We start from the raw sequence: 26,605 nt of genomic DNA on the forward strand, positions 1-26,605 counted from the left end.
CCTTTGCTCTTCCCCCTCTCCCGGCCCCACAGCACTTATGAATATGGATATATTTCTATAATCCTATTTACTGATATTGATGCCTGTTTGCTTGTTTCGACGTCTGTCTCCCCCCTTCGGACTGTGAGCCCTTTGTGGGCAGGGATTGTGTGTCTCTTTATTGCTGTATTGTGCTTCCCAAGCGCTTAGTACAGTGCTCTGCACACGGTAAGCGCTCAATAAATATGATTGAATGAATGAATGAATGAGTGGTTTTAAAGTACTCAATCACCTTACCTCGTTGCACGCCTATTACAACCCAGCCCACATTCGCTCCTCGGACGCGAACATACTCGATCTTCTCCGTGCCGCCGCACGCGTCCTGCCTCTTGCCTGGAATGCCCTGCCTCTTCATATCTTTCCTATCCTCAAAGCTTGATTAAAAACTCATGTCTTCTAAGAAGCCTTCCCATACTAAGCCCTCATTTCCTCTTCTCCTACCCCATTTTACGTCACCCTTGTGCTTAGATTTGCATCCCTTTTCCCTTTTCCAGGCTCTCTGCCCTATAGCCCTTATGTACATGTCCATAATTTATTTATATTAATGTCTGTCTCCCCCCCTCCATTGTAAACTCGTTGTGGGCAAGGAACACCACTCCGTTGTACTGTCCTTTCCCAAGAACTTGGTACAATGCTTTGCAAACAGTAAGCGCTCAATAAATAAGATTGATTTTAATGAGGCTCTGAAGGTGGGGAGAGCAGGGAGCGGTCTATCGGATATGAAAGGGGAGGGAGTTCCTGGTAGGAAGAAGAATGTGGGTCACGGGTCAGCTGTGAGGGATAGGAGATAATAATAATAATGACGGCATTTATTAAGCACTTACTATGTGCAAAACACTGTTCTAAGCGCTGGAGATCGAAAGTAAGCTGGCATTAGAGCAGCAAAATGTGCAGCCGGGGTAGCAGTAGGAGCTAAGTGCGGAAAGGTAGAACAGAAAGGGCTGAGGGATGGCCTGAAAACCAGTAGTGGTAAACAGTTTCTGTGTGATGTGGAGGAGGATGGGAAACCACTGGAGGTTCTTGGGGGAGTGTAGATACGTGGGCTGAGCAGGGGTTATTTTTAGAAAAATGATCCAGGCAGCAGGAGGCAGGGAAGTCGGTGAGGATTATCATGATGGCAGCAGTAAAGGAGAAGAAAATGGGGATTTTCGAAAAAAAAAATTAATGGTATTAAGCGCTTACTACATGCCAGGCACTGAACTAAACGCAGGGGTAGATGCAAGCTAACAGGTTGGGCACAGTCCATGTCCCACATGGGGCTCACAGTTTTCACCTCCATTTTACGGATGAAGTCATTCTTTTCCTTTTCTTCCACTCCCTCCTGAGTCGCCCCAAACTTCCTTCCTCTATTCATCCCCCCTTCCCAGCCCCACAGCACTTCCGTACATATCTGTAATTTATTCATTTCCAGTAACGTCTCTCTCCCCCTCTACGCTCGCTGCGGGCAGGGAATGTGTCTGCTTACATTGTTATATCGTATTTTCCCAAGCGCTCAGTACAGTACAGCACAGTGCACGGTAAGACCTCGATGATTACGCCTGATTAATTGATTCATTAATCGTATTTATTGAGCGCTTACCCTGCGCAGAGCACTGTACAAATCGAGACAGTCCCTGCCTACAACGAGCTTCCAGTCTAGAAGGGGGGACTGATTACTAACTGCGGCCCAGAGAAGCCAGCTGGCAGAGCGGGTCCTCGGATGCCCGGGCTCTAACCATTAGGCCACGCTGCTTCTACACTGAAAAGGTAGAACTGACAGGATTTGGTGACAACGAATATGTGGGTTGAATGAAAGATCATCATCATCAATCGTATTTATTGAGCGCTTACTGTGTGCACAGCACTGTACTAAGCGCTTGGGAAGTCCAAGTTGGCAACATCTAGAGACGGTCCCTACCCAACAGTGGGCTCACAGTCTAAAAGGGGGAGACGGAGAACAAAACCAAACATACTAACAAAATAAAATAAATAGAATAGATATGTACCAAGTAAAATAAATAGAGTAACAAATATGTACAAACATATATACATATATACAGGTGCTGTGGGGAAGGGTACTGGCTGATGGGGAAGGGGCTCCGAGGCGGCGGGATCGGGGCGCAAGAAGGCGGCACCCGGAGGGCACGGGATCAATCCCGGCTCCACCACCTGTCAGCTGTGTGACTTTGGGAAAGTCACTTCACTTCTCTGGGCCTCAGTTACCCATCTGTAAAATAGGGATGAAGACCGTGAGCCCCACGGGGGACAACCTGATCAGCTTGTATCTCCCCCAGCGCTTAGAACAGTGCTTGGCACATAGTAAGTGCTTAACAAATACCATCATTACTATTCTCTGGGCCTCAGTTACCCATCTGTAAAATAGGGATGAAGACCGCGAGCCCCATGGGGGACAACCTGATCAGCTTGTATCTCCCCCAGCGCTTAGAACAGTGCTTGGCACATAGTAAGTGCTTAACAAATACCATCATTACTATTCTCTGGGCCTCAGTTACCCATCTGTAAAATGGGGATGAAGATCATGAGCCCCACGGGGGATAGAGGAGCAGCGTGGCTCAGTGGAAAGAGCATGGGCTTTGGAGTCAGAGGTCATGGGTTCGAATCCCGACTCCCCCACATGTCTGCTGTGTGACCTTGGGCAAGTCACTTAACTTCTTGGAGCCTCAGTTACCTCATCTGTAAAATGGGGGTTAAGACTGTGAGCCCCACATGGGACAACTTGATCACCTTGTAACCCCCCCCAGCGCTTAGAACAGTGCTCTGCACATAATAAGCGCTTAGCAAATGCCATTATTATTATTATTATAACCTGATCAATCAATCAATCGTATTTATTGAGCGCTTACTGTGTGCAGAGCACTGTACTAAGCGCTTGGGAAGTACAAGTTGGCAACATATAGAGACGGTCCCTACCCAACAGTGGGCTCACAGTCTAGAAGGGGGAGACAGAGAACAAAACCAAACATATTAACAAAATAAAATAAATAGAATAGATATGTACAAGTAAAATAAATAGAGTAATAAATACGTACAAACAGATATACATATATACAGTGCTGTGGGGAAGGGAAGGAGGTAAGGTGCGGGGGATGGAGAGGGGGACGAGGGGGAGAGGAAGGAAGGGGCTCAGTCTGGGAAGGCCTCCTGGAGGAGGTGAGCTCTCAGTAGGGCCTTGAAGGGAGGAAGAGAGCGAGCTTGGAGGATGGGCAGAGGGATTGGGGGCATTCCAGGCCCGGGGGAGGACGTGGGCCGGGGGTCGACGGCGGGACAGGCGAGAACGAGGCCTAACGGGGAGGAAATTAGCGGCGGAGGAGCGGAGGGTGCGGGCTGCGATGGAGAAGGAGAGAAGGGAGGGGAGGTAGGAGGGGGCCAGGGGATGGCCAGCCTTAGCTGATCAGCTTGTATCTCTCCCCACGCTTACAACAGTGCTTTGCACATAGTAAGCGCTTAACAAATACCATCATTAGACTGTGAGCCCACCGTTGGGTAGGGACTGTCTCTAGACGTTGCCAACTTGGACTTCCCAAGCGCTTAGTCCAGTGCTCTGCACACAGTAAGCGCTCAATAAATACGATTGATTGATTGATCATTATTATTCTCTGGGCCTCAGTTACCCATCTGTAAAACGGGGATGAAGACCGTGGAGCCCCACGGGGGCCCACCTGATCAGCTTGTATCTCCCCCAGCGCTTAGAACAATCAATCAATCAATCGTATTTATTGAGCGCTTACTGTGTGCAGAGCACTGGACTGAGCGCTTGGAAAGTCCAAGTCGGCAACACCTAGAGACGGTCCCTACCCAACAGCGGGCTCACAGCCTAGAAGGGGGAGACGGAGAACAAAACCAAACGTACTAACAAAATAAAATAAATAGAATAGATATGTACAAGATAAATCAATAAATAGAGTAATAAATATGTGTGTTCTAAGTTCTAAAGCACTTAGAACAGCGCTTTGCACATAGTAAGCGGTTAGCAAATCATCATCATCATCAATCGTATTTATTGAGCGCTTACTATGTGCAGAGCACTGTACTAAGCGCTTGGGAAGTACAAGTTGGCAACATCTAGAGACAGTCCCTACCTAACAGTGGGCTCACAGTCTAGAAGGGGGAGACAGAGAACAAAACAAAACATATTAACAAATAAAATAAATAGAATAAATATGTACAAATAAAATAAATAAATAGAGTAATAAATACATACAAACATATATTGCATATGTGTATTATGTATGTATTATATTTGTACAAGGAAGTACAAGGTGGCAACATATAGAGACAGTCCCTACCCAACAGTGGGCTCACAGTCTAAAAGGGGGAGACAGAGAACAAAACCAAACATATTAACAAAATAAAATAAATAGAATAGATATGTACAAATAAAATAAATAAATAAATAGAGTAATAAATATGTACAAACATATATATATCATTATTATTATTACCATCCGGGTGGGGGGGCGAGGAGAGGGCACCCGGGAGGGGTCTGACTGCCCTAAGGCCCGACCTCCCGTTCCCCCCCGCTTTGTGGCCCCTTTGTGGCCCCTATGTTGCCAGCTTGTCCTTCCCAAGCGCTTAGCACAGTGCTCTGCACACAGTAAGCGCTCAATAAATACGATTGATTGATTGATTCCCCTTTTGGACCTCGCCGTACCTGACGGAGACCGTGCCCAGGCTCGCCGTCCGGCCCCTGCGGGATGCCAACTGTGGCCCCTCGCCCCCCTTCCTCCCGGGGCTCAGTTTCCCCCCATCCGCCCGCCCCCCGCCAGGCCCCTCCCACCTCCCATTGGTGCGGATCACGGGAGGCCCCGCCCCCTCTCGTCCCCCATTGGTGCAGAGCGCAGAAGTCCCCGCCCCTCCCGCCTCCCATTGGTTCGGATCACGGGAGGCCCCGCCCCCTCCTCCTGTTGCAGAACCCGGCGCCCCCGCCCCCCATTGGTGGGAAAAAAGGGAGCCCCCGCCCCCTATTGGTGTGGAAGACGGGAGGCCCCGCCCCCTCCCGTCCCCCATTGGTAAGGAGCAAGGGCGGCCCCGCCCCTCCCCGCCTCCTATTGGTGCGGAACGCGAGCGGGCCCCGCCCCCCTCCCCGCCCCGTTGGGCGGGGGAGCGTCGCCTAGGAGACGGGAGCCCGAGGATTGGCCACCTGATTTACAGGAAACGGGGTGGGGCGCCCGGGGAAACGCAACGGTTACTGTGGGGCGCCAGCCAATCACAGGCCGAGCTGAGCGGGAGGGCGGGAACCGAGCGGGAATACCTCAGGGGCCCGCGTGGGGGCGCCAGCGGCGAGGACCGTCTTCAACGCATGAGAATGAGATGTAAAAGAGCTTTTAATAATAATAATAATGGCATTTATTAAGCGCTTACTATGTGCAAAGCACTGTTCTAAGCGCTGGGGAGGTTACAAGGTGATCAGGTTGTACATGCATTTATTTATTTATTTTACTTGTACATATCTCTTCTATTTATTTTATTTTGTTAGTATGTTTGGTTTTGTCTCCCCCTTTTAGACTGGGAGCCCACTGTTGGGCAGGGACTGTCTCTATATGTTGCCAATTTGTACTTCCCAAGCGCTTAGTACAGTGCTCTGCACATAGTAAGCGCTCAACAAATACGATTGATGATGATGATGTATGTTTGTACATATTTATTACTCTATCTTACTTGTACATATCTATTCATTTTATTCTGTTAGTATGTTTGGTTTTGTTCTCTGTCTCCCCCTTTTAGACTGTGAGCCCACTGTTGGGTAGGGACTGTCTCTATATGTTGCCAATTTGTACTTCCCAAGCGCTTAGTACAGTGCTCTGCACACAGTAAGCGCTCAATAAATACGACTGATTGATTGATTGATCAGGTTGCCCCACGGGGGGCTCACAGTCAATCCCCATTTCACAGATGAGGCAACTGAGGCCCAGAGAAGCGAAGCGGCTGGCCCAGAGTCACACAGCCGGCAATTGGCAGAGCCGGGATTTGAACCCGTGACCTCTGACTCCAAAGCCCGGGCTCTTTCCACTGAGCCACGCTGCTTCTCCATCGTCATCAATCGTATTTATTGAGCGCTATGCGCAGAGCACTGTACGAAGCGCTCAGCCTTTATTTGGACCCAGCAATGTAGTGAGAGCTTTCCATATCGGCTTCATTTGGGCCAATCCATCACCCGATCGATGGGTGGGATTTATCGAGCGCTTATGGGGTTGAGGCCAAGGCCGTGGCCATTAGGGATGAGAGAGACCCGCAGGCCTCACGCAAGGCTGTGGGTACGAGGGTGGGTGGGCGGGAGACGGAGGTATCGGTGTGTGTGTGTTTTTTTTCTCACCACCTCCAACGCCCCAGTCGCTTCCAGAAGCCCTTCCAGCCCTCTGGACTGCTGCCCTCAGTGGGCCTCACCTCCCCACCGTCCAAAGCTAGGGTCCCCCCCACGGCCCCCTGCCAGTAACCGTCCACGGGTGGAGTCCCCCCCACTGCGGGCATTGCCGCTGCGGTCCCCTCCCAGGGGTGGCCCGTGCCCGCAGCCAACGCAGGACTGCCCGCTGCTTTCCCCTCTGTGAACCAGTGCCGGACCAACTGTTGCACCGCGGGCCTGAGGGCCAGACTCACCCCCACGCCCACGGGGCCCCCGGCCATCCCACTCACCTCCACCACGGCAGAGTAGCCCAGATCCAGGGCGGCCTCCCGGGCCCGGGCCCAAGCGGCCTCGGAGCAGCCCCGGGCCCCGTAGTAGAGGGCCGTACCCAGGCTGTAGTAGGCGTGCACCCCCGGAACCCACTGCACCACATCGAACACACGCCGCTCCTTCTCAGACACACAGATGTCGACCGCTCGCCTCCCCCGGCCCCATCGCCGCCCTCCGCCACCCCGACACAGCCAGGTCCGGGCCCCTGGCCTGAGCACGAAGCGGCTTCCCCGTTGCCCCACGGTGAGGAACGCTTCCCCGGGCACGGCCGAGATGCCAGCGCACGAGGCGCCCCGGCGTCGGCAGGCGGCCTTGGCCGCAGGGAGGGCAGAGTGGGCGCTGAGCACCGGACCGATCAGACGGGCCCCGTCCAGCGGCTCGAACCCGGGGCAGCCGTTCCCTCCATCTGGCCGGCCCAGCCGACGCAAGTTGTAGGACAGGGCCTCGGCGGCCCCCGCGCCTCCATCCCCACCGGCCCCCCGCGGTCGCCGCAGCCGGCGGCCGAAGGTCTCGGCGGCCTCCGGGCCCGCCTGTGCGACGAGCCGCAGCCGCAGGCCGCGGGCCTCGGCCAGGCAACCGGCCTGCTCCAGGGCCTCGGTCAGGGCCAGGCTGACCAGGTAGCGAGGGAGGGGAGCGAGGAGTGGGAGGGAGGGCAAGGCCGAAGGCAGCAGGGCCGGGCAGGACAGGGGCTGCGGGGGTAGGGCGGGCGTCTTGGAGGCAGAGCTTGGGCCCAGCAGCAGGCACCACGTAAGTAGAGTCCAGGCCATGGCAGGGGCGGAGGGCCCGGTCCTGCGGGAGTGATAAAAGGGAGGTGCACACCCACCCACACGTAGGTCCCTCCCAGCCCTCCCTGGATCCTTGGGCCCACCAGCTCAGAGGGCAGAGACCCCCATCCCTCCCCGACTTCCCATCACCCACCGTCCCTACCTCATTGTTTCCACGAAGCACAATCAGGACGAAGCTGGACCCCCCAGTCTGCCGCTGGCCCTAGCCCTCGCTAGCCTGACTCTCTGGGCTCCCCACTAAACACCGGCCGTAGCCCCCACTGCCCCCAGGACCTGGGCAAATATTTGCTGCCCTCGCACTGGCCTGGACCTTGCCCCCTGCTCCTCTGCCCAGCAACAAGTACCAGAGCTTTCTACTCTGCAGCCTCGCCGTCACGGGGGCCACACCGCAGACCCCGGCTTGGAGGGGTGGGAGGGTGTGTGCCTGGATACATGCATGACTATGGGGCAGGCGGGCGCCCCAGACACCTGTTTGGCTGCAATTTCAATTGCAAAATTTAATTTGATAACGAAACTTGAACAAGGAACAGCTCTCAGCCTTACCAGACAACCCACCCCGGGCAGAGGCCAGGCCCCCTCCCCTGAGAGGGGTGTACAGGTGGAGGGAGCGGCTGAGCCCGGGAGGGAGAGAGATCTTAAGCCCCTCAGGCCCCCTCCACTCTGCCTCGTCCCCTGCCTGGCCATCCTGGCAGGGGGAGGTGGGTGAGCCCGGCTCTTTCACCGAACACCTTGGCCCCGCTTTCCCCACGAGGCTCAACTGCAGCTGGGGAGATGCAGGAAATGGTGTTGAGAAAGAAGAAGTGACGGCCTGGGGCCTCGCACCGAGAGGAGGGACAGGGAGGTGGCCCAAGGGAAGGTTTGGGGGCCGGGTTCACGGGCCAACCTCCAGCCTCTACCTCTCTCTGCCCGCTTAGTCATCATCGTCATCATCTTCAATCCGCAGCCGGCGTCTCTTGAGTAGCTGAGGGCCTGCGGGGGGGCCCGGCTCTAGGGCTGCTGCAAGGAAATGGGACAGAGGAGGAGAAAGGGGCAGGAGGGGCACAAGGAAGGGGAGGGGAGGGGAAGGGGCAAGATCCCAGACTAAGCCTGTCCCTGCCCACCCTCACCTTGCCTTTCGACTCATGCCCCCTACACTGGCACCCCCACTTACAGACCCACGGACACAGCAGCACCCACATGAACACAGATGCCATCCCCCCTCACGCTCCCACCACCACACTCGCACACTCTCTCTCTCTGAAGAGAAGTGTTCTCTGTCTCTCACTCACCTGGGCTCCCGGCCTCCTCCTCCTCCTCCTGCTCCTCATCGCTGTCCAGTGGCTGTCGCCTCCCAGAGCCTGAAAGGGCCCCGGATCAGCCCAGGGCCACAAGGCTGGATTCTCTCTGGCCCCCGACACCAGGCTCCCCTGGACCCCACCCCCAGTACCTGGCACCCCTCTCCTCTTGCGGGCCTGCAGCAGGGCCTGGGGCGAAGGGGTCCGCGGCTCCTCGTGGGGCGGCCCCCCATCGGGGGCCCCGCCGGCCTCATCCTGCCCCGGCGCCCCATCCTCCCGCGGCCGACCCAGGGAGGCCGCCATCCTCCGGAGCTGCCGGGCGCTCAACTTGGCCGGGATTCGCCAGAAAGATTCCTGTGGGCAGAGGGGGTGCCCGGAGTGAGGGTCCCAGTGGGAAAGGGGAAGGAGTCCCCAAGGCAGCTCCGCCCTCCCAGCCGGGGCAGCGTCTGCGGGCCGGGGCCTCTCACCTGCTCGGAGGCCGGGGGCCGAGCGCCGACCCGACGCAGGAGCCGCCGGAACCGTCTGTCTTCCATGGCCTCCTCGTTCTCCTCCGTCAGCGGCACCAGCGGCACCGCCTGGGAGCAGCCTGGGGCCGAGAAGAGATTACGGCCTCGGCTCCTCCGCTCCCTGGCCCTCTGGCCCCCGGTCCCTCCCACTCACCATCCTCTTCCCGGTCAGTAGCCACACGGATCAGGCAGTTCTGGAGCCACTGCAAGGGCCCGGAGAAGCCTGTGGGAGGTCAGGGGTTGGGGGTCAGAGGCGAAGGGTATGGCCATAGTCTCCCTTGCCCTGGCCCATAAAGCCTCACCTTCCTGCCAGAGATTACGCTCAAGGCCTGAAGGACCGCACCGGCCCCGCTCTGCCCCCATCTCCTCTTCGCCTTCCGGCTCCTCCTCTTCTTCCTCCTCCTCCTCTTCGGCCTCCTCTTTCTCCTCCCTCCTTTGGCATGAGGTCTGAAGGGCCTCCTTCCCATCAGCCTGGCAAGGAGATGGGGCCAGGGGTCAGGAAGGGGGAGCGGACGAGCGGTGGGTGAGACAACCGAGGGAAGAACGTGGGAGGCGTGAGAGGTTCCGAAAGACGGCGGGGCCGAGATCCAGGGAGAGATGAGGAGCGGGCTGGAAAGGAGGGGCCGTGGGGTCCACTCACCTGTGCCTTCCGCCGGGAACGCTTCTTGTAAAGTTCCCGTCGTTCAGCCACCAGCCCCGAGCTCAGCAGCTTGTCGACTACTCGGGCACGGCTGCGCTTGGCCGTGAGGTTCCTCATGATGCCACCCAACACGTCTGCGGGGTGGCAGGGCGGAGGAAAGGAGGACGGGGCCGCAGGAAGGGGATGGAATGAGGAGAGAGTGGGGACGGGATGAAAAAGTGGAAGAGGGGAGGAGGGAGGTGGGCGGGAAGGAAGAGGGAAGGGGGATGGGATGAGAAGGGATTTCAGGAGACGAGGGGATGCAATAATAATGATGGTATTTCTTAAGCGCTTACTATGTGCAAAGCACTGTTCTAAGCACCGGGGAGGTGACAAGGTGATCAGGTTGTTCCCCGGGGGGCTCACGGTTTTAATCCCCACTTTACAGATGAGGGAACTGAGGCCCAGAGAAGCGAAGTGACTTGCCCGAAGTCACACAGCTGATAGTTGGCGGAGCCGGGATTTGAGCAGCTCAGCTCCCATCCCGGGGCCCAGGACCCCCCAGCTGGGCCCCTCCACATCTCGTGCTACTTCTGCCACAGCCATCTCAGTGGCTGGCACTGCATCCAGCCCCCGGCTCTCACTGCCGCCAAGGAACTACAACAGCTGAGGGTCCACCTACCACCTGAGCTCCCTCGCTCCAGCCCGCTGTTTGAGCCCCATCTGACTCTCCCCCGCTGACCGGCCCCACCCGAGGTCCACCTCCAGCCCACCATCCGAGTCCCGGAACTCCTCGAACAGCCGCCGCAGCTCCAGCTCCTGCTCCTCGGTCCACAGCACCAGTTGGGTTCCCCTGTTGCCCAAACACAGCGAGCTCAGGGAGGAGACCGAGCCCCCCCACGCCGGACCCCCTCGCCGCCAGAGGCCCCTCCGGCCACCTGCCTCGGCTTCTGGAAGTCCTTGACGCTGTCGGCCAGTCCCAGCCGCACCAGGTGGTGGATGACCTGTCTGCGGGTCCGGCGGGCGGGTCCCAGGCGGGCCAGGATGGCGTCCACCACGTCCTCCCCTGGGAGTGGGGGCAGACGGAGGGGTGCCATGGCAGGGGAGAGGGAACGGCCAGGACCCCTCCCTCCCTCCCTCGCCTTCCCCTCCCATCCTTTACCGTCCACATCCTTGTGGGCCAGGTACAGCTCCTGCAGCTGCCGTTCCTCCTCCGGGCTCCACTTGAGGGGTCTGTGGCCTGGGGGTCTGGGCAGGGGAGCACAGCAGTTTCAAAGGGTGGGACCCCAGCCCCAGGGAAGAGCACATACCTTCCCAACGCAGCGTTGTTCCCCCCGGATAGTGCGTGCGGTCCCCACGGCCCCTCACCCAGCATTCCCCACGCTCTAGACCGTAAGCTCACTGTGGGCAGGGAATGTGTCTCCCAGGCACTCAGTAAAGAGCCCTGCACCCCGTAGCCTTTCAATAAATCCGATCGACCGACTGACCCGTCGCCGCCCAGGGAGCCGTAGCCCTCGGTCATCTCGCGCACGGCGGACGTGTTCTTCCAGAACAGCAGCTCCACGAAGGCCTTGCTGTTGCCGGCGGCCAGAGTGAAGAACCGGCCCAGGATGTACTTGGCGAAGGTCACCAGCTCCTGGAGGTGTGGGGTGAGGCCGTTGGGCAGAAGCCTCCATCTGGGACCCCCCAGCTGTTCCCTGCCCTCCTCGCCCCCCACCCCCATGGACGGCCCCGCACCTGATAGGCAGGGGCGGCAGGGTCGCTGAGCAGCCGGTGGAAGAGGCAGAAGAGGGACAGCTGGAAGAGGAGGGCGTCCATCTTGAGGTCGCGGGCCAGCCGGTGCAGCATCTTGACGACACAGTGATTGGTGTGGGGGCTGTTGTGCCGGTAGCTCCGCAGCAACAGCGTGTAGGCCCGGACCACCGTGGAGCTGGCGAACCTGCCGCCGGAGACACAGCTCGGCCCGGCCCCGGGTTGGTCGATCCCGGGGGACCGCCGGGAGGAGGCACAAGGCGGGGAGGAGACCTCACGCTGGGGTTTGCCAAGGGGGAAACGCCACGGCGAACGGCGAGGAGAAAATCCGCCGGGGCAGGTGGACGCTTAAGGTTGCGTCTGGGCCGTGCCGGGCCACCCCACCCGCCTAAGCCCTCCGAGCCGGGAGATGGCCCGGGCTGACCCGTGGGGGCCGGGATGTGTCTTCACTCACTGGCCAACTCAAGCCTGGTCTGGGGGCTAACCCCCCAGTGGGTCCACCACCTCATCCCCGTCCCTTCACCTTCTCAGGTAATCCAGGAAGTTAAACTCTCTCTCTGCCACCTGGACAGCCTGCAGCTCCTCTTCTGCCTCCTCCTCCCCCTCCGCCTCCTCTTCTTCCTCTCCCTCCTCCTCCTCCCCGGCTCCTCCGGGCTGCGCGGCCTCCGGGCGTCCTGTCGGCAGGAGAAGGGATACTTGCGGTCTGCAGCGGCTGGCAAGCAGGGGGGGGCGGGGTGGGGGAAGAAACTCAGGCAGAGAAAATCAGGCAGAAACTCCTCACCCTGGGCTTCAAGGCTGTCCATCACCTCGCCCCCTCCTCCCTCACCTCCCTTCTCTCCTTCTCCAGCCCAGCCCGCACCCTCAGCTCCTCTGCCGCTAATCTCCTCACCGTACCTCGCTCTCGCCTGTCCCGCCGTCGACCCCCAGCCCACGTCATCCCCGGGGCCTGGAATGCCCTCCCTCTGCCCATCCGCCAAGCTCGCTCTCTTCCTCCCTTCAAGGCCCTACTGAGAGCTCACCTCCTCCAGGAGGCCTTCCCACACTCAGCCCCTTCCTTCCCCTCCCCCTCGCCCCCCTCCATCCCCCCCACCTTACCTCCTTCCCTTCCCCACAGCACCTGTATATATGTATATATGTTTGTACATATTTATTACTCTATTTATTTTCCTTGTACATATCTATTCTATTTTGTAGTATGTTTGGTTTTGTCTCCCCCTTTTAGACTGTGAGCCCACTGTCGGGTAGGGACTGTCTCTAGATGTTGCCAATTTGTACTTCCCAAGCGCTTAGTACAGTGCTCTGCACACAGTAAGCGCTCAATAAATACGATTGATGATGATGATGATGGGGGAAGGGGCGGAGCGGGAGAGGGCAGCAGGGTCTCCGGCGCTCACGTGGCAGCGAAGCCGACAGGATCTGCCCGAGCAGCTGGACCTCCTCCTCGGCACTCAGCTCTGGGGCCCCGAATACATCCCCTTCTGGCCACACCTCCCTGGACGTGGGAGAAACGCCCACCGTCGGTAAGGGGCAAGGGTGGTGCCCGGGTTCAGTGAAGGGGCAGATGGGACCCGGAAACGATGGAAGGGGAAGGGGAAGAAGCGGGAGGGAGAGGGATTCCCCCCCCGCAACCTCCCCCCTCACCTGGCAGCCCGCAGGAGGCTGAGGGCTGCGGCCGCCTGACCGCCAAGCAGACTCTCCTGGATGCGCACCATGGCCTCCGTCCGTTGCTCCTCCACCGGCACCTCCGAGGCCGCGTCGAAGGGAACCACGCCGTCGGTGGGGAGCGCGGGGTCCTGGTGGGAGGGAGGTCACGGAGGGCGGCCTTCTCCTCCCGGTCCCCCCTCCGCCCCCGGTCCCGGCTGGGCGGTCCGGGACCCCGTACCCGAGCGCAGCGCCGCAGCTGTTCCTCCAGCGCCGTCCAGAGCTCTTCCTGCTGCTCGGGGGCGAGGGGCAGGGTGCCGGCCCTGGTTGGCGGGACCCTGCCCTTCTTCCGCCTCCTTCTCCTCTTTTTGTTCTGCGGGCAGAGCGGGCGGTTCGGAGGGTGGCACGCCGGGGGGGCCGGCTCCCCGCCTCGCTTTCCCCGCCCTCCACCCCGCCCCACCTGCACCATTAGGCTCCCGCGGCCCTGGCAGAAATGCTCCAACATCTTGAGGAACAGGTGCGTGGTCTCCACCAGGTCGCACAGGAAGGAGCGGGGCTGCCGGGTCTCGTCAAACTTGCGGAACAGGGCCAGGAACAGCTCACGGAACTCCAGCACGTAGAAGATGTTGTCTGAGGGGCGGCGGGGGGAAGATGGGGCAGGGCTCACTTGGGGCTCGAAGCGGGGGCCTGGAGCCAAGGGCCGGGGGGAGCGGGGCAGGCTCTCACTCTTGATGATCCGGCTGCTTTCCCGCACGGCCTCGTCCTCGGACTGGTCCATCTGGTGCACGGTGGCCAGGAGCTCCTGATAGGCTTTCAGAGCCAGGTGCATCCTGCGGTACGGGGGCGAGAGGAAGGGGCGTCACGGGCCCGGAGCCGAGGACCTCTGAGGGGGCGGCTCGGGCCACAGCCCACCCCCCCCGGCCCCGCTCACCGGCGGCCCCAGGACACGGCCTCCCTGCGGTCGGTCAGCATCATCTCATAGTAGTTGGTCAGGTTCTGCTCGATGAAGTGGAAGGTGCGGACGCTCAGGGTCTCGGAGACCAGGCCGGGGCGGAAGCGGGAGGCCCGGTTGAAGGCCATGAAGAAGGCCAGCGCCCACAGGTAATAGGTCTCGTCGTGCTGCTGGGCCCGCTCACGCAACAGGTGGTCCTGTCCCAAAGACGGAGGTGCCGGCCGGTCGGCGCCGCCGGGCCCGGCCTGGCCCTCCCGCCGATCCCCCCGGGCTGCCCCGGCACCCCCCGCGGGACCCCCCCCCCCGACACACACACACCTTCACCAGGGCCATGAGACGGTTGTAGCTGTTCTCCAGGAACTCGGTGCAGAAGTGGCCCAAAAAGAGACGCACGTTGCGGGCCGAGCGGCGCGGGGCCACCGTCTCCTGGGCCACCTGGCGCCGGCGGGGCACACGGCGCACCTCCTTGACCAGGTCCGGGCTGTAGTCCTGGAACTGGGAGGGCAGACGGACGGACAGACAGACAGATGGAAGCTAGCGAAGGCTGGGCTGCCTGGAGACTTGGCCGCACACGCTCTCACCCCCAGCCCCTCTACCCACCTCTTCTCCCCGTGCCTGCCCTTGCCCTGCCCGGACCCTCGGTCTTCCCCTCCCGCCACGCGTGCCGTCACCCTGGCCCCGCGCCTGCTCACACTGTGCAGGCCCTTGTGGTACACGACGTCCTGGTCCCCGATGGCCCGCAGGCCCTGGACCACGTAGGAGCCCCCGAAGCGAGAATGTCTGCCGGCACAAGGTTGACGGGGGTGAGCCCGGGGCCCCGAGCGTCACCCCGCCTCCCCCGACCGGCTCCTGGAGGCTCACCTGCTGCCTCGCCGGAAGGCTCGGCTCTTCCGCTCCGCCACCTCCCGCTGCCTCAGCGCCTCCAACTCCCGCACATCCACCCTCCGCGCTTGCGCCGAGCGCGCCTGCCCGTCCGCCGCCAGCCGCTCCGGGTTCTGCGGGGACCAGTGACCGTCGTTTGGGGGGTCGGGGGTGGGGGGAGGGAGGACAGAGGGAGGGAGGGCGGGAGGGAGACCCACCTGATCACGGAACAGGAGGGCGATAATCTCGAGCACGTGCAAGCTCCACTGCTGCTCGGCCGGCGAGCTGGCCAGAAACAGAAGCAGGTCATCCAGGCCGCTAAGATGAAGGCTCCAGAGCAGCCGGTCGTGGGTGCTGGCCGAGTCGTCGATGGGCTGGGCGGTGCCGCAAAGAGAGAGGCAGGGGATGGGGATGGGGCCGGGGGCGAGGGCGCGGAGGACCCTCCCCCAGCCCCGCGCCCCGGCCCACCTTCTCGTGGTCGGGGTCGGCCGGGATGTGCAGCAGGTTCCGCACCAGCAGCAGGATCCGCTCTATCAGCAGGTTGTCTTCCTCCTGCCGCTCCTCCCAGCCCTGGGGGCCGGAGGGGAGGGGGCCGTGAGGGCCCGCCCGGCTGCCCCCCACCCCCAGTTCATGGCAGCCAAGGAGCAGCACCGGGGAGAAGAGGGGGGCGGGGAGGGGCAAGGCTGGGGGGCGGGGGGGAGAGTCCGACTGACCAACTGCAGCAGCTCGTACAGCGTCTCGCTGAGGACCCCGAACACCTTCTCACTGGCGAAGGCCTGGGGAGGGAGAAGTCACCAATCGGGGAGACCCCAGGACGCCGTCCCCACCCCCAGACCCGACCGCCCCCCGTCAGGACCCCTGGACTGCGGGGTGGGAGAGGGGTCGAGGGGAGACGAGACACCATCCCCGTCCCGGGGAGGCTGCCAGGCGGATGGGCAGGACGGAGAGAGTGTCCTGGGGCTCAGGGAGGAGGGCGCCGAGGGCTGCGATTCATGGCCCTATCAATCAAGGAGACCCCGGGGCCAGGACCCGGGTGATTTGAGGGACTATGGCAATCTCCGCAGCCCCACCCCACCCCGGGAACCCCCGACCCTGCTCCGGCCGGACCCACCTCCTTGTACGCCCGCAGGTAAGTAAGCACTTGCAGGAAGTGGTGGCCGAGGTTGGGATCCTGGGGCACTTTGCCAAAGCACAGCAGGGCCGGCTGGGTCAGGTTCACCATCAGCCTGCGGAGCGTGGGGAACTGGTTGGAATCGGGGGGTCGCCTCCGCCCCTCCCAACTCCCCAGGGCATCCACCTGACCTGACGACGGCGTCGAAGAGAGGCTTGTCCTGCCGATGCTGGGTGAGGAGGGGCAGCAGGTCCCCCTGCAAGATCTGGGCTGCGCCCAGCTGCTGCCGCACATCCCGCGTCTCATCCTCGTGCCGCAGGTAGCGGATCAGGTCCTTCACGCTCTCTGCGGGGACGAGCACGGCCCGGCGGGCGGGCGGGCGGTCGGTCGGCTGGCCGCTGGGACTGGAGGGCGGGCGTCCCACCCACGGTCCTACTCCTACGCAGAGGGCTGCTGGCCGGCCGACTGACCCATCGGCAGTCAGCTCTACCCAGGCTCCAAGGCCCATGGGGGTTAAGTGACTCACCCAAGGAGCGGAGCTGGGGAGAATCCTCACCCACCGCTCACAAGGGAGGTTGACGGCGGGTGAGAAAGGTCTTTGGACGATAAAAATCGGTCCTGACATCCCTAACCATTCTCTAGTCTGTGCCTTTACAGCGAGGTTGAGCCCTGAGAGCCGTTAACTCACTGCTCCTCTAACCCCCCTCTCCCCGTGTTGCCCCTGCAGCACAGGGCTGCCCTCCCTCGCCCCCGGGAACTGAGAGCCCCCCGACACTGAGCCCCCCAATCAGACACTGAGTCCCTGAGCACCCCTGCAGACCAAGAACCCCCTAGGGACCAAGTTCCTGGGGCCGCCAGACAGGTTCAATGGCCTACAGATCTCTTTTTCTACTCAGAGGCCCCGATCTTTGCCCAGAGAAGCACCCTGGATGTTCACCGACAAAGGCCTGGTTGTGCCCGATGTGGGGCCAATGCCAATGGTACCAGCCCACCCCCGTGCCTCACCCAGGCAGTCTGGCTCCTTGTGGTAAGTGTCTCCTTCCAGGTATCCAAGGGCACTGCACGTAGCCAGGAGCTCGCAGTTCATCGTGAACGAGGACGTAAACACCCAGGCCTGCCACCACAGCCTCTGGGCCCGCCCGGGGAAGTCGGGGACCCCCCGAGGGGAGGGCTGCTGCCCTGCCCGCCGCGGCAACCGGGGCTCACCAAGGGCGTCCTGGAGCCGGAGGGCCCGTCCCCTCGGCCGAGCCTTCGCCTCGGTCACCTGTGTGCAACCAGCCGGCGGCCTGCGGGTCCCAAGTGGCCACAACCCTAGAGAGAGAGGGGAGGTGGTGGGGTCAGTGAGAGCCAGCTCCAGATGGCGGGGGCTGGCCGCTCCCCCAATGGGGCTTCTTTCTCCCTGCAAAGATGAGGACCCCACCAACTCCACTCCTGGGTCTCCGGGGCCCGGCCCCCTCCCGCAACCTTGGCCCTCGGCCTGTACAACCCCGTCCCTCGCCTGGCCAGTCAGTCCACAGATGGGTAGACTCCATTCAGCCAGCTCCGTTGTCTTTGGGTGCAGGGCAGGGTGCTGCCCCGGCCTCCGGTCACCCCCATCGGCCAGGGGCAACTGCCCCACAGGGGCAGAGAGATGTGGCCATCCGTGCTGCCCCTGTGGCTCGAACCTTTCAGAAACATCTGTTCCTTCCCCTAGGTCCCCACGCTTCCACTAACGCCTTGGGACTTCCTCTCTCTCTCCCCCCGACTCCTCGAGTCTGGTCCCTGTGATCTACCCACTCCAGCCCCTTCCATGGCGGGGCAGGAAGCTTGCCCTGTCCAGAGATCAATCCCCTGGGTGTCCTCAGCCCCTTCTCCCATCTGGGGACCATCCACAGGGGTCATTTCATCCACGGGGGCTGGATGTCTCTGGGTCTGACTCAACTCTCTCCTAAGCTTGCATAACCGTCAGTCCACCCGCCGCCCCCCCTCCTGCTAACCTACTTTTCCTGGCTGCGGCCCCCAGGCCCGCTGGGCATCAATTCCCTGGGGCGAGCGGGTAGGCGGGCAGTTTGGGGAATTAAGGGGCTGTGGCAGGGACACCCCTCTTGCCCCCCCACCCCCGAGCCCTCAGCCAGGGTGGTGCCAAAGGGGCCTGGCTCCCTGCCCTCCCTGGAGATGGGAAGTTTCCGATAAGACCTCCATACTCCCCCAGGACCCTCCCCGACAGCGGCTGCCCCAGGACCCTGGGGCCCACAGGAGAATGAACAATGGGGCAGAAATTAGGAGGATGGGGCCGGTGGCTGCTGGGGGAAATCCAGGGCAGGCTAGCAGCCCACTGCAGAGTCAGAGGCGAGGATCCGCCCCCACCCCCCTCTTCGGGTACACCACCCACCCGCCCCCTTCTTGGGCCTCTCCCCTCCTCCCTACCCCCAAATTCCCAGGCTGGAAGTAAACAGCTCTGGAGTAGGCAAGCCCTCACCATTCCCGCCTGTCTAGGGGGACAGCATCTCTGCGCTCCCTGACATCTGACCTCCGCAGAGGGGGAAGACCCCGGCTCACCAAGGAGAGCCCGTCTGAGGCCCCACTGCTCCCTCCTTCAGGAACCATTGGACCCCACAGAGAGGACAGACAGGCACACGGAGGGGCAGAGTTGGTGAGTTGGGGGAAAGGCTGGTTCCAACCATGCAGATGAACTTCCCTCGGACTGGGCCCAGGCCTTTCATCTGCTGTTTTTCATCTTCTCAGAAGGGGAGCTTGAAAACCCAGCCTGACCTCACCACTATTAGCAAGGACATCAAAGGCAGCCAGCTGGGCCCAGCTGGCCGGCTCCCACTCTTCCTGGGGGGTGACGGGCCCCGCCCTCGGGTCCTTTCCTCTCCAAGATGACAGGGAGAGAAGCAAGCGAGCATAAGGGAGGGAGGAGCGGGCAGAAAGGCAGAGGGCAACCATGGCTCCCCACGCCTGTCAATCATCTTGCCTTCTGTGGAGTGGGGTGGCAGCCAGGACCCTTACTTCAGCCAGCTGCCCGGGGGCAAAGTCCCGGAGATAGGCAAGAGAGGGGATGGGTTGGGATGACAGAGGGACAGATCCCTGAGCCCCGCTGTAGACCCCGTTCCGAGCCAAGATCCCAAGGGGCTCCCACCCCACAGAATTGGGCTCCGGAACCGGGCCAAAGTGGGGTGGGAGTGAGCTGGCCAGCTCAGGAACACTGTGGGCGTTGCCAAGATCCGCCCTTTCCTCTCCATCCATACCGCTACCCTGCTCGTTCAAGCTCTCATCCTATCCCGTCTGGACTACTGCATCAGCCTTCTCTCTGATCTCCCATCCTCGTGTCTCTCCCCACTTCAATCCATACTTCATGCCGCTGCCCGGATTGTCTTTGTCCAGAAACGCTCTGGGCATGTTACTCCCCTCCTCAAAATTCTCCAGTGGCTACCAATCAATCTGCGCATCAGGCAGAAACTCCTCACCCTGGGCTTCAAGGCTGTCCATCCCCTCGCCCCCTCCTACCTCACCTCCTTTCTCTCCTTCTCCAGCCCAGCCCACACCCTCCGCTCCTCCGCCGCTAATCTCCCCACCGTACCTCGTTCTCGCCTGTCCCGCCATCGGCCCCCGGCCCACGTCCTCCCCCGGGCCTGGAATGCCTTCCCTCTGCCCATCCGCCACTAGCTCTCTTCCTCCCTTCAAGGCCCTACTGGGAGCTCACCTCCTCCAGGAGGCCTTCCCAGACTGAGCCCCTTCCTTCCCCCCATCCCCCCCTCTTACCTCCTTCCCTTCCCCACAGCACCTGTATATATGTTTGTACATATTTATTACTCTATTTATTTATTTTACTTGTACATATCTATTCTATTTATTTTATTTTGTTAGTATGTCTGGTTTTGTTCTCTGTCTCCCCCTTTTAGACTGTGAGCCCACTGTTGGGTAGGGACTGTCTCTATACGTTGCCAATTTGTACTTCCCAAGCGCTTAGTACAGTGCTCTGCACATAGTAAGCGCTCAATAAATACAATTGATGATGGTGATGATGACTATCTCTATATGTTGCCAACTTGGACTTCCCAAGCGCTTAGTCCGGTGCTCTGCACACAGTAAGCGCTCAGTAAATACGATTGATTGATTGATTATGGTCTGCAAACTCTCCGCAAAACACCCCCTTCACGTCCCCTCACCCACACTCATATCCGACTTGATTATCTTGAACCTATTGTCTATGTACACGGCACATAGTAAGCGCTTAAACACCACAGTTGTTATCCTTCCTGGCATCTCTCAAAGTCTAAAATCATCCAGATCTTCAGTCTCCAATGCCATCTCTTCACACCTCCTAAGAACGCTTGTGTTCACTCTTCTCCCCACTCCCTCTCTGATGGCTCCTGCCCTTCTGCTTTCAAACACACCCATGCGGCCCCCCCATCTTGAAAAACCCTCTCTCGACTCCACCGGCCCCCCAGGCTGTTGATCCATCTCCCTCTCTGCTCCCGTTCCTGTCCGAACTCCTCGAACAGGTCACCTGCAACGGCTGCCTCCATCCTCGACCCCTACACTCTAATAATAATAATAATAATGATGTTGGTATTTGTTAAGCGCTTACTATGTGCCAAGCACTGTTCTAAGCGCTGGGGTAGATACAAGGTAAATCAGTTTGTCCCACATGGGGCTCACAGTCTTCAGCCCCATTTTCCAGATGAGGGAACTGAGGCCCAGAGAAGTTAAGTGACTTGCCCACTCTACCTTCTACGCTGGACCTCTAGAGAAGCAGCGTGGCTCAGTGCTGTTCTAAGACCTGGGGTGGATACAGAGTAATCAGGTTGTCCCACGTGGGGCTCAAAGTCTTAGTCCCCATTTTACAGATGAGGTCACCGAGGCCCTCTCCATCCCCCCCATCTTACCTCCTTCCTTTCCCCACAGCACCTGTATATATGGATATATGTTTGTACATATTTATTACTCTATTTCAATCAATCAATCATATTTATTGAGCGCTTACTATGTGCAGAGCACTGTACTAAGCGCTCTATTCTTACTCTATTTATTTATTTATTTATTTTGCTTGTACATATCTATTCTATTTTTATTTTATTCTGTTAGTATGTTTGGTTTTGTTCTCTGTCTCCCCCTTTCAGACTGTGAGCCCACTGTTGGGTAGGGACTGTCTCTCTATGTTGCCAATTTGTACTTCCCAAGCGCGTAGTACAGTGCTCTGCACATAGTAAGCGCTCAATAAGTACGATTGATGATGATGATGAATAAATACGATTGATTGATTCCCAAGCACCTAGTACAGTGCTCTGCAATCAATCAATCGTATTTATTGAGCACTTACTGTGTGCACAGCACTGGACTAAACGCTTGGGAAGTAGAAGTTGGCAACATCTAGAGACGGTCCCTACCCAACAGTGGGCTCACAGTCTAGAAGGGGGAGACAGAGAACAAAACCAAACATACTAACAGAATAAAATAAATAGAATAGATATATACAAGTAAAATAAATAAATAGAGTAACACACAGTAAGCGCTCAATAAATACGATTGATTGATTCCCAAGCGCTTAGTCCAGTGCTCTGCACCTAGTAAGCGCTCAATAAATACGATTGAATGAATGAAACAGCTGGGGGGGGGGGGGGGCGTTTAGCACTGCGCATGCGTGCCCGGTGCCCTGAAAGGAAACAGCGGGGGGGGGGGGGGGGGGTTAAGCGCTGCGCATGCGTGCCCGGTGCCCTGAAACAGCTGTGGGGGGTGCGCTTAGCACTGCGCATGCGTGCCCTGTGCCCTGAAAGGAAACAGCTGTGGGGTGGGGTTGTTTAGCATTGCGCATGCGTGCCCGGTGCCCTGAAACGGCGGGGTGGTGGGCGTTTAGCACTGCGCATGCGTGCCCGGTGCCCGCCCCTCCGATCGTGCATTGCTCTTTAAATGGACGGAGGAGGGCGAAGGGGCAGAGCCCCGGTCCCCCGGGTTAAAAATGGGGGGCTGTGGTAGGGAAAAACGGCGGGACCTACCCCCTCAGTGCTCCTACGACGGTCGGTCCTCACACACGGCAGCCGGTCCTCCGCCGTCTCCTCAGCCGTCGCTTTTCCCGCCACGGGCTCGGCGCGCCCCTCAGCCAATAGCGTGAAGGGGGCTGGATGACGTCACTGGGCAGAACGATTCCGCCCGATTCTTCGGGGGGTGAAAAGACAGCGGGGCAGGAGGAAGAGGGACGGGCCCCGACCCTCCCGAGCCCAATCGCTGCCATTAAAGCTAGAAAATAAAGAGGGTTTTGTTTTCAGGGGGTCCACTTAAGCGTGAGGGGCGGAAGGCAAGGAGAGGGACTGAAGGGGTGTGGGGTGTCCCCTCCTCAACGCGGTGGACTGGCCCGGGGTAAAATTCGCGGCCGCGTGAGGCGGCCCGGACTGAACCAAGAGGCGGGAGATGGGGGGGGTTGCCCGGGCTGAGGAAGAGCGCTGACAGGGCAGGGGGAAGACGAGCTCTCAGAACCAGAAATCATCATCATCAATCGTATTTATTGAGCGCTTACTATGTGCAGAGCACTGTAATGAATCATCATCATCAAGAAATGAATCATCATCATCCATCGTATTTACTGAGCGCTTCCTGTGTGCAGAGCACTATACTAAGCGCTTGGGAAGTACAAATTGGCAACATCTAGAGACAGTCCCTACCCAACAGTGGGCTCACAGTCTAAAAGGGGGAGACAGAGAACAAAACCAAACAGACTAACAAAATAAAATAAATAGAATAGATATGTACAAGTAAAAAAAATAGAGTAATAAATATGTACAAACATACATATAATATACATATAAATGAATCCCCAAGGACAGAAGCAGAATCCGAAATAATCATAATGATGGCATGTGTTAAGCGCTTACTATGTGCCAAGCACTGTTCTAAACGCTGGAGGGGGTGGAGACAAGGTGATCAACTTGTCCCACGTGGGGCTCACAGTCTTAATCCCCAGTCTCCAGATGAGGTCACTGAGGCCTAGAGAAGTGAAGTAATAATAATAATGATAGCATTTATCATCATCATCATCATCATCAATCGTATTTATTGAGCGCTTACTATGTGCAGAGCACTGTACTAAGTGCTTGGGAAGTCCAAATTGGCAACATATAGAGACAGTCCCTACCCAACAGTGGGCTCACGGTCTAAAAGGGGAAGACAGAGAACAAAACCAAACAGACTAACAAAATAAAAGAAATAGAATAGATATGTACAAGTAAAAAAAATAAATAAATAGAGTAATAAATATGTACAAACATATATACATATAATATACATATAAATGAATCCCCAAGGACAGAAGCAGAATCCGAAATAATCATAATGATGGCATTTGTTAAGCGCTTACTATGTGCCAAGCACTGTTCTAAGCGCTGGCGGGGGGGGGGAGACAAGGTGATCAGCTTGTCCCACATGGGGCTCACAGTCTTAATCCCCGTTCTCCAGATGAGGTCACTGAGGCCTAGACTGTGAGCCCAATGTTGGGTAGGACTGTCTCTATATGTTGCCAATTTGTACTTCCCAAGCGCTTAGTACAGTGCTCTGCACATAGTAAGCGTTCAATAAATATGATTGATTGATTGAAGTAATAATAATAATGATAGCATTTATTAAGCGCTTACTATGTGCAAAGCACTGTTCTAAGCACTGGGGAGGTTACAAGGTGATCAGGTTGTCCCATGGTGGGGGCTCACAGTCTTAATCCCCAGTCTCCAGATGAGGTCACTGAGGCCTAGAGAAGTGAAGTAATAATAATAAGGATAGCATTTATTAAGCGCTTACTATGTGCAAAGCACCGTTCTAAGCGCTGGGGAGGTTACAAGGTGATCAGGTTGTCCCACGGTGGGGGCTCACAGTCTTCATCCCCATTTCACAGTTGAGGTCACTGAGGCCTAGAGAAGTGAAGTAATAATAATAATAATAATGACAGCATTTATTAAGCGCTTACTATGTGCAAAGCACTGTTCTAAGCGCTGGGGAGGTTACAAGGTGATCAGGTTGTCCCACGGGGGGGGGGCGCTCACAGTCTTCATCCCCATTTCACAGATGAGGTAACTGAGGCTCAGAGAAGTGACTTGCTCAAGGTCACACAGCAGACATTATTTTATTTTGTTAGTATGTTTGGTTTTGTTCTCTGTCTCCCCCTTTTAGACTGTGAACCACTGTTGGGTGGGGACGGTCTCTGTGTGTTGCCAACTTGTACTTCCCAAGCGCTTAGTACAGTGCTCTGCACACAGTAAGCGCTCAATAAATACGATTGATTGATTCATCCCCATTTTACAGATGAGGTAACGGAGGCGCAGAGAAGTGAAGTGACTTGCCCAAAGTCACACAGCTGACAAGTGGTGGAGCCGGGACTCGAACCCGTGACCTCTGACTCCCAAGCCCACGCTCTTTCCACTGAGCCACGGTGCTTCTCTAAGCCCACTGTGGGCAGGAAATATGTCTGTTTATTGTATTATACTCTCCCAAGTGTTTAGTACAGTGCCCCGCACACAGCGCTCAATAAATATGATCGATGCGGAGAAGCAGCGTGGCTCAGTGGAAAGACCACAGGCTTTGGAGTCAGAGGTCAGGGGTTCAAATCCCGGCTCTGCCACTTGTCAGCTGTGTGACTTTGGGCAAGTCACTTTGCTTCTCTGTGCCTCAGTTCCCTCATCTGTAAAATGGGGATTAAGACTGTGAGCCCCACGTGGGACAACCTGATAATAATAATAATAATGATGATGGCATTTGTTAAGTGCTTACTACGTACAGAGCACTGTTCTAAGTGCTGGGGCGGGGGGGAATACAAGGTGATCAAGTTGTCCCACATGGGGCTCACAGTCTTAATCCCCATTTTCCAGATGAGGGAACTGAGGCTCAGAGAAGTGAAGTGACTTGCCCAAGGTCACACAGCAGACATGTGGCAGAGCCGGGATTCGAACCCATGACCTCTGACTCCGAAGGCCGGGCTCTTTCCACTGAGCCACGCTGCTTCTCACAGCCCTGCTGCGTCTCACGCTGCTGATCACCTTGTATCCCCCCAGCGCTTAGAACGGTGCTTCGCACATAGTAAGCGCTTAACAAATACTCTCGTTATTATTATTATTATGTTGCCAACTTGTACTTCCCAAGCGCTTAGTGCAGTGCTCTGCACACAGTAAGCGCTCAATAAATACGATTGATTGATTATTATGACTGACTCCTGGGGGGTCCCTTCCCTCGCTGCCCTGGTCCAGGGAGGGTGTTGGCTGAAGGAAAGGCAGACCCGACCCGGTAGGGAAAATTGGGAAAGAGGCGACAGTGGCGTGGGGAGTGGGTGAGGAAAGAGGGGACCTCAGGAGCAGCTCTGCCTGGCCCGGATCCCTGGATCCCTTCAAGGCCCTGCTCCCTTCAAGGCCCTGCTGAGAGCTCACCTCCTCCAGGAGGCCTTCCCAGACTGAGCCCCTTCCTTCCTCTCCCCCTCGTCCCCCTCTCCATCCCCCCCATCTTACCTCCTTCCCTTCCCCACAGCACCTGGATATATGTATATATGTTTGTACACATTTTTTACTCTATTTATTTTATTTGTACATATCTATTCTATTTATTTTATTTTGTTAGTATGTTTGGTTTCGTTCTCTGTCTCCCCCTTTTAGACTGTGAGCCCACTGTTGGGTAGGGACTGTCTCTATATGTTGCCAATTTGTACTTCCCAAGCGCTTAGTACAGTGCTGTGCACATAGTAAGCGCTCAATAAATACGATTGATGATGATGATATTTATTACTCTATTTATTTATTTATTTATTTTACTTGTACATATCTATTCTATTTATTTTATTTTGTTAGTATGTTTGGTTTTGTTCTCTGTCTCCCCCTTTTAGACTGTGAGCCCACTGTTGGGTAGGGACTGTCTCTATATGTTGCCAATTTGTACTTCCCAAGCGCTTAGTCCAGTGCTCTGCACATAGTAAGCACTCAATAAATACGATTGATGATGATGATATTTATTACTCTATTTATTTATTTATTTATTTTACTTGTACATATCTATTCTATTTATTTTATTTTGTTAGTATGTTTGGTTTTGTTCTCTGTCTCCCCCTTTTAGACTGTGAGCCCACTGTTGGGTAGGGACTGTCTCTAGATGTTGCCGATTTGTACTTCCCAAGCGCTTAGTACAGTGCTCTGCACATAGTAAGCGCTCAATAAATACGATCGATGATGATGATGATATGTTGCCAATTCGTACTTCCCAAGCGCTTAGGACGGTGCTCTGCACATAGTAAGCGCTCAATAAATACGATTGATGATGATGATGATATGTTGCCAATTTGTACTTCCCAAGCGCTTAGGACAGTGCTCTGCACATAGTAAGCGCTCAATAAATACGATTGATGATGATGATGATGATGGATCCATGCCCTAGCCCAGAACCTGCGGTTTA

The 26,605-nt window shown here is 57.5% G+C and overlaps 2 protein-coding genes across 2 annotated transcripts; both read right to left on the bottom strand.

Moving 5' to 3' along the window:
* Nucleotides 1–6,052: 6,052 nt before the first annotated feature.
* Nucleotides 6,053–8,475, bottom strand: APOF (apolipoprotein F). The gene is made up of 2 exons (XM_038752992.1): nt 7,637–8,475; nt 6,053–7,498 (listed from the first exon to the last, which is right to left on the bottom strand). Exons 1-2 carry the CDS (start codon nt 7,639–7,641, stop codon nt 6,349–6,351), a joined length of 1,155 nt encoding a protein of 384 aa, XP_038608920.1. The 5' UTR covers nt 7,642–8,475; the 3' UTR covers nt 6,053–6,348.
* TIMELESS (timeless circadian regulator) lies at nt 8,405–22,264 on the bottom strand. Its single transcript, XM_038752069.1, has 29 exons — nt 22,189–22,264; nt 17,216–17,521; nt 16,402–16,555; nt 16,211–16,325; nt 15,813–15,875; nt 15,568–15,669; nt 15,318–15,473; nt 15,100–15,233; nt 14,931–15,018; nt 14,557–14,733; nt 14,218–14,435; nt 14,013–14,116; nt 13,747–13,916; nt 13,528–13,659; nt 13,287–13,438; nt 13,040–13,137; nt 12,169–12,319; nt 11,631–11,832; nt 11,381–11,529; nt 11,056–11,141; nt 10,836–10,959; nt 10,667–10,746; nt 9,915–10,048; nt 9,577–9,745; nt 9,429–9,497; nt 9,236–9,354; nt 8,921–9,122; nt 8,769–8,831; nt 8,405–8,490 (listed from the first exon to the last, which is right to left on the bottom strand). Exons 2-29 carry the CDS (start codon nt 17,295–17,297, stop codon nt 8,405–8,407), a joined length of 3,579 nt encoding a protein of 1,192 aa, XP_038607997.1. The 5' UTR covers nt 17,298–17,521; nt 22,189–22,264.
* Nucleotides 22,265–26,605: the final 4,341 nt, after the last annotated feature.

Source organism: Tachyglossus aculeatus, chromosome 10 (assembly GCF_015852505.1).
Source record: "Tachyglossus aculeatus isolate mTacAcu1 chromosome 10, mTacAcu1.pri, whole genome shotgun sequence".
Classification (NCBI taxonomy): Eukaryota; Metazoa; Chordata; class Mammalia; order Monotremata; family Tachyglossidae; genus Tachyglossus; species Tachyglossus aculeatus.